Raw genomic sequence first — 6809 nt, 5'->3', positions numbered from 1 at the left:
TGCCCATTTTGGTTATTTAGTGCTGTGAAGGACCATTCCCAACAGGCCCCCCTTTGCCCTAAGGGCTCATGTTAAGGTATCGCCATGTGGTCTCTAACGCAGTTTTGTTCCATATTCAAAGACCCACCTCTGCCAGGCAACCCGCTTTCACCAGTCCCTTCAGACAGGTTGCCCCCTGTCATGTTCCCATCCTAAAGCCTTGCCCCACCAGTGAGCGCTTCCCCCTTGTTCCCTCCCTGGCTCTTTGCTCCTGCCGCTTTGCCATGCCATGACTACACAGCGCAGCTCATCACGAACTGGAGGCGATGGACAGCCTGGCTGTGGTCCCAGGCCTTTAAAAGGTGTTTGGCTCCAAAGCGGTCCTCTGTGGCCACCTCTTCCCCTCACCTGCGTGGGAACATGTTGGATGAAAAGTGTCTGTGGCTGAGTCCATACAGATGCTGGCGGGAAGGGAAGGCGCCTGGCTACGCAAGGCAGCGATGTGAAAAGTGACCAGCTTAGCAGGGCATGCGGGTGGGCGGAGAGGAGCCTCAAAGGAGCCTCCGGGGCGTTGGGTGAGGCGGGAAGGACCCGGCGCTGAAGCAGCGGCCCATGGAGGGGTGGATTGCACCACAGGAAAGGAATGTGTCTGCAGCTGTGCCAGGCATGGAGACCACACCTTGGAGCCGGGGGATGACTCTGCTGTTACTGCACTGAGTCACCAGCCTTGCATCCACAGCCGCTTCCTTTCCGGGAGGGAGAAACTCCAGTGCTATTTATCATGTGGCTTAAAGGGGGAGGAAGGAAACTCTTATTTATAACTGCCCTATCTTCCCCAGCCATAGGGCCTGGGGCCCAGAGAATGGCAGGAGCGGGGAGTGAGCACTGCTGGCAGCAGGGAGGCAGGCAGGGCATCCCATGGTGTCCTGTGCCAAGGGGCTGCTCTGCTTTGGTGCTCCTGGCCTAGTTTGCCAGAGGCGCTAGCCATCTGCAGCTCCCATTGACTCCAGCTGGAGCTGCGGGTGCTCCGTGCCTCTGAAAACCAGGCCTGTAGAGTGAAGGAGTGCAGAGGTGAGACGGGGCCGGGAGGCCCAGAGGTGGCCCAAACAAGGGCAGGTTTGCTGTGGCCTGTCTCTTGTCTTCCTCTCCTCCTTTCTATCCTTCCTTAACCCCCCCCCCCTCCACCAATAGCCCCTATGCACTCGTTCCCTGGGCCATCTCCCTTAAACTGCTCCCTCTTCTAGAAGCAAATCGAGCTTAGTGGTCCCTTTTTTTAAAACCCAAAATGAGAAACTAGACCCCTATGATGAGGCCACCTCCCTCCGACACTACCCAGGGGCCAACCACGGGCGTGACAACCTCTCAGCCCAAGCCCGGCCCCGGAGGGTTGAACTATCAAGCTGTTGGGTCTGAACCCAGGGCCTGCAGTGCTACAAGCATGAGTCATTACAGCTTGAGTTAAAGAGCTGGAGTGGGGAGCCGCAACGTGCCCCCGCTCTTTTGGACTGGGGACGCACAACCCATGCGTCCAGTGGCTCACACCTCCACTTGGCCGCCCATCTGTCTGACCAAGCAGCTAACATCTATTCAGACCCAAGGGGCTTAAGGCCTGCCCTCGGTCTACCTGGCTATGGAGTAATGAGCCCAATCCTGGCCCTTTCCTTCACCCGAACTCCTGCTGTAGTCAGTCAGTAGGGCTTAAGCATCCATTGGGAGCCCTGGGTCCTCTACCATGCCCTGCGCGTACAGTACATCCTCTGCTCTTGTCTCCTGCATTTAATCCGGTATCTTAAACTGAGACCCAAGGGGTGCAAAACCCGCCCAATTTCATACTCCCCCAGCAAACTGTGGCATAAAAGTCCATCAGTCTGCAAGTGAATAAGCAGAGATTCATTAGGCAAAAGCCACGTGGCAGGCAGTGCCTTTCTGAGTGATTATAGCATGTCTGGGGTGGTGGTTATGATGCAGAGGGCTGATGGCTCAGCTCCTGAACCAACAGACAAATACAGTAATCTCCGAGAAATTGCCTGCCCTCAGTGCTGGATTCTTGTTTCAAATAGTTTATTAGTGGCTGGTGAGGCCCCTCCATTTACTGCATGTCACGGGGATGGATATATTTGTATCCAGTACTGACATAAGTGAAGCTTAAGGTTTGCACCAGCTGAGCTCAAAGGGGTTTAACCCCAGGGGGTGGGGGGGCTGAGGCTGTGAAGTTTTGGATTTTGTGGATCTGATCTGTCCTACTGTTGGGGGGGGGGGAAATGTGGGGTGACTAGGATCCTAGGTTTTGATTGAGGCTCATCTTTGCTCCATAGATTAACCATTTAACTGGAGAGCTGCCCTCTAGGATGCAGCATGGCCCAATTGTTAGAACATCAAGTTGGAGAAGCAGAGGATTTGGGGTTTACCCATAGCAGAGCCGGGAAGAACACTGCATTGTGTTGGGTAAGTCATGTCACCTGCATCGGAGCCACAGTTTCCCTATCTGTACAATGGGCATAATGAGCCTTTCCCAGCATTGTAAAGGGCTTTGATTGTAAGTACCACGTATCTGAACCTGTACTTTACCCCCCCCCCCCGCCCTGGACAGCATTTTACAATACAATGAGGTGTGTTGGGAGAGTGTTTCCATTTTCCTTCGAAACATAAAGTATTGGCCAGTACTACCAAATTGGATGGGTTGCTGAGCTAAAATACCCAGTCCTGTGATGCTGTGAACCAGACTGTGCTAGAAATGGGGTCTGACTGTCTGAGCTTGATCTTATTTATAACATTATTTTAAATGGTTTCTGCTTCATGTCCCCTATTCTCTTGGTGAGCAGAAATCAGGCCAGCCTTGCATTGGTTCAGTACAATATTTTGCACTTCTGCAGCGGGTTTCACTTAGGGATCTCAAAAGCACGTTGCAAATGCTAATTAACCAAACCCTGTGTGAGTGACTGACGTCACGAACCCCATTTTGCTGAGGCATGGAGGGATCACGACTGGTCCAAGGTTACATAGCAAAAGAGTGATGGGGCCAGGAAGAGAATCGGGGAGTCCTGTGCTCTAATTCCTAGAACAATATATTCCACCTGACATGATGTCTGAGAGGCTGTTTCCCCTTCTTATCAGAGCAGTTGAGTATTTGTGGGCAAGCTTTCAGTGTTTGATTTCTGGAGGTATTTTCTCTGAGCCCATGTTGAGAAAACTTCACTGCAGCTAAAACCAGATAAGTTTCTCTCTGATTCTCACCTCCACCACCCTGGGATAGGGGATGCTAAATTCGTCCTGTGCTGAAAAGGCAGCTAATCCTGCTGGACCTGAACTCACCGCTTCCCTGTAAGAATTGCACTAGATTTTCCCTGTTCTGCCAGGGGATTTGTCTGTTTCGTAGCAGAAAAAAAAGCAGCATTTTAGGGCAAGATTTAGATTTCAGAAGTTGTGTGGTGTTTGTTGGCAAGGAAGGGCTGGGGGAAATGAATCACAAAAGCGTGAGACGCTTTAAAAAAAAAAAAATGTTGCTGATAGTGGGCAAGAGCGAGAATCGCATTTAAACGTATGGAACTGGAATGACTACAGTGTCCATAAGGTGCTCTGAGGCTATCGTGCTGTTCCACTGACACTTTATTAGGAACAAAGTCGCTGCCAGATTGGGTGAGACTTGTGATCCTTCTAGTCCAGGAACTTGGCTCTGGCCAGAGCAGATGCTTCAGTAGGCAGATGTGGGATATTCTGCCCCCATACATGTCTCCTTCTAATCCTTATTCTTGCATGGGCTCCCTGACTCTGATTCTTGGCTGTGTTGTGTGCAGTGAGATGTATTGTGTCAATAAGACCCAGCCAAGCTTTGGGGATGGCTTCCCCCACCCCAGTTCTCCAGAGGGTGTTCTAGGGTAGTAAGACTGCCTCTCAAAGCACCTTGCTATGCATGGGCCAGATTAAAGCCCCATGCCAAACCTCCTCCCAGTGTGCTGAACCTGGCACGGTCCCTGCCACAACTGGCCAACTCCACCTTCCCCCAAAGCCCTCTGGGGTGGCTAGCCCTCAGGGGTTGTAAGGGTGTCTGGTCCTTGCCTCAGATGTGAGTGGGGACCAATCTGGCCCTAAATGAGGCTTTATCATCACTGTTTGTTTGTAGGCTGTGGAGGCGAAGGCTCTCTTATCCCCTAGGGCCAGACTGCAAGACAGAGGGAGGGCTGGGGATGGATGAGTTGAGGGTGGAGGGAGGTAAGGTCTCTGAGGCAGGTTGGCGCAAGCCCGCAGAGAGCTTTGCAGCCAATCAGAAGTGACTAGCTCCGGGGATTCCCATGTGCAGTGAATACTGAATTTCTCCTCTTCCCCCCCCCCCCCCCAGCAAGTCCCAGAGGAAACAGAGAACACTGTGGGTCGAAATCTCCCTATTTAATAAACTCTCACAGGCTTCTCCAGCAGTGCGTGAAAGAGCCGTTCTCTCCTGAACACGCTGCTCTTCCTCCCAAATGTTCCTTCCGGGGGGAAACTTCTCATCCTTAATCTCAGCACCCAGAAATCAGAGCAAGGAGACCGGGAGTCAGGACTCAGGGGTGTTCAGTTCCTAGCTTGGGAGGGGGAGGTCTAGTTGGTTAGAGAATGGTGGGCTGCGAGTCAGGACTCCCAAATCCAGGAGGGAAATGTGGTCAAATGGTTAGAGCAGTGGACTGGGAGCTGGCAACCAGGGATTGTCCTCAGCTCTGTGATGGGAGGGGAGTGCGGGGGTTAGAACAGAGGAGAAGCTGGGAAGACAGCTCTGCCTTGGTACTCGGCTCTGAGGGAGTGGGGTCTATGGGTTGGAGCAGGGGGACTAGGAGTCCGGATTCCTGGCTTATACATCGTGTGTGTCAGGGGGAGACAACTTTAATCAAATCAGTGAAGCATTGTTTTGAAGGCAAGGGGCTACAAAGCCCCATTGCACAGTTTAACCCTCCCTCCCCCCTTTCCTAGTGGCTCCCCTGAGATCTGGTGCAGGGCCAACATGCAAATGCATCAGCTGGGGTTAAATCGCCCTGGGGCCTGTACCAGCGAGGGGCTGCTAGCCAAACCAGAGGCGAAGGCAGAGAACCTGCCCCCAAGGCTCTAGCCCGCTGGCTGAGCCCCCCGGGCACCCACAGGACAGAGGTGCTGGAACTGGGGGTTGAAGCGGTTTCCATCATATCCAGGGGTTCAATGGTTCAATGGCTCTCAGCCCCCCTCCCTCCCCCAACTATACAAACTGTTCCTGTACCATTGAGCACAGGAAGCCGACAAGCGCAGCGTGACCGCCCGGGCTGCACTAAGCAGAGCAGCCTTCGCTCTCCCGTGTGAACGGGTGCGGTAGGAGCGAGCCCCGGCGAGCGGGGTGTGTGTGTGTGTGTGTGTGTGTCTCAAAGCCCCACCCCGCTGCATGGGGATCCTGGGCGCACGGGGGCCGCTCCAGGGCAGCAAGGAGTTCCCCAAGTTGGAGCGAGAAGGGGTGGGGCCTGGGACGGCGGGGCACCCCATGCAGGCGAAATTTGCATGCTTGGGTTCAGCAGGACTTCCTGGTCGGTTGTCATTGGCTGCAGGTAGCAAACTATGCCGGAGCCCTCATGCAAATCTGTAATTGATTTCCCCCCTCCCGCCCAGCCCAGCTCCAGCGCTGCCTGTTTGCGCGCTCCTGCACTGGGAAGCACATGTAAACCCCCCCCCCCCCCCGCTTCTTCCCTCCTGGCTCCGCTCCGGGGTTGGGGAAGGATCCGGTGCACCCACGTGGTGGTGGAACTGGGCTGAGGACCGCGACTCCAGGAAGAAGGGCGCCGCCGGGGACAGGTCGTGGGAATCATGAATGAGATGTCCAGCTTCTTGCACATCGGGGACATCGTTTCCCTGTACGCCGAAGGGTCGGTCAATGGCTTCATCAGCACGCTGGGGTGAGTGGACCAGCGCCTGGAGGGGCTGCACCGGAGAGGGGAAGGGGCCTCCTGCTAAGTGAGCTGGGTTATTTTCATTTATGTGTAAAAAAAAAAAAAAAAAAAAAAAAAAAAAAAAAAAAAAAGGAAGTGACTGTGGCTAGGTAGAGGCCGAAAGGGCTGGCCGGCTGCCTCGGGTCAAAGGCGCTAGAGAGAACTAGAGAGGTCAGGGTGAGGCGGATACTGCGGTAAAGTTACTTGCACCTTCCTCGGAAGCAGCTGTTGGAGACAAGATCCTGGACTGGGTGGCCCTTGACTCTGCTCCAGTCTGACAATTGCTGCCTGCCTGCAGCCCTGTCACCTTGTGTGTGCCAACTGTGCTTCCCCCCCCCACCTGTTGCTGGGGTGGGAATTGGGATCCGTTTCGCTGCCCCTGGGGAGCAGGGGTGAGGTGCACGGGGACGTACCCAGTAAGGTTCCGTGGCAGATCATGGGCAAGACTATTGAAGTATTGGGTCCGTTAAATAACCGATGGTCCCCAGTGCCTCGTTAGTGCCAGGGCTGAGCAGTTCGTAGCTCCGGCACCTCTGGGCCGCTCGCTGCATCAGTTGAGAAAGTTAAATTGCTTGAGCCCTGGCACCTCTTTCATTACAAACTAAGCACTATTTGGTCCTCGCTCTGGGCAGTGCGGGGAGGCTGTGTTCTGCACCTGTGAGGGTCTGTGCTGATGCTCTGGTAGGTTGCTCCAATATTGAACTTGTATGATTCCCCTGCATGGAGTTTGAACCATGTGCACTGGGGGAGGCAGGAGAAGGCTATATCCTTAACTCTGGGGCTCTGACAGGCTATTCTCTCTGCGGGTTTTTTGGGTGACGTTAAGGCAGCTCTGGGCCAGGGGACACACCCTCTGACACCCTGCTTTGAGCATCTTCTTGACGATCTTTCCCCCAAGCAAGCCACTCTACT

At 54.1% G+C, this 6809-nt stretch overlaps 1 protein-coding gene across 1 annotated transcript in view; it reads left to right on the top strand.

Annotated features, from left to right (window-relative positions):
- Positions 1 to 5775: 5775 nt before the first annotated feature.
- ITPR3 (inositol 1,4,5-trisphosphate receptor type 3) overlaps positions 5776 to 6809 on the top strand; it is an 87042-nt gene continuing 86008 nt past the window's right edge. Inside the window, exon 1 of the mRNA XM_065404111.1 lies at positions 5776 to 5864. Coding sequence (XP_065260183.1) covers positions 5776 to 5864 — 89 coding nt within the window. The remainder of the gene's footprint in view (positions 5865 to 6809) is intronic.

Source organism: Emys orbicularis, chromosome 4 (genome assembly GCF_028017835.1).
Source record: "Emys orbicularis isolate rEmyOrb1 chromosome 4, rEmyOrb1.hap1, whole genome shotgun sequence".
Lineage (NCBI taxonomy): Eukaryota > Metazoa > Chordata > Testudines > Emydidae > Emys > Emys orbicularis.
The sequence above is the reverse complement of the archived record's forward strand: the minus strand, read 5'-3'. Positions and strand labels throughout refer to the sequence as shown.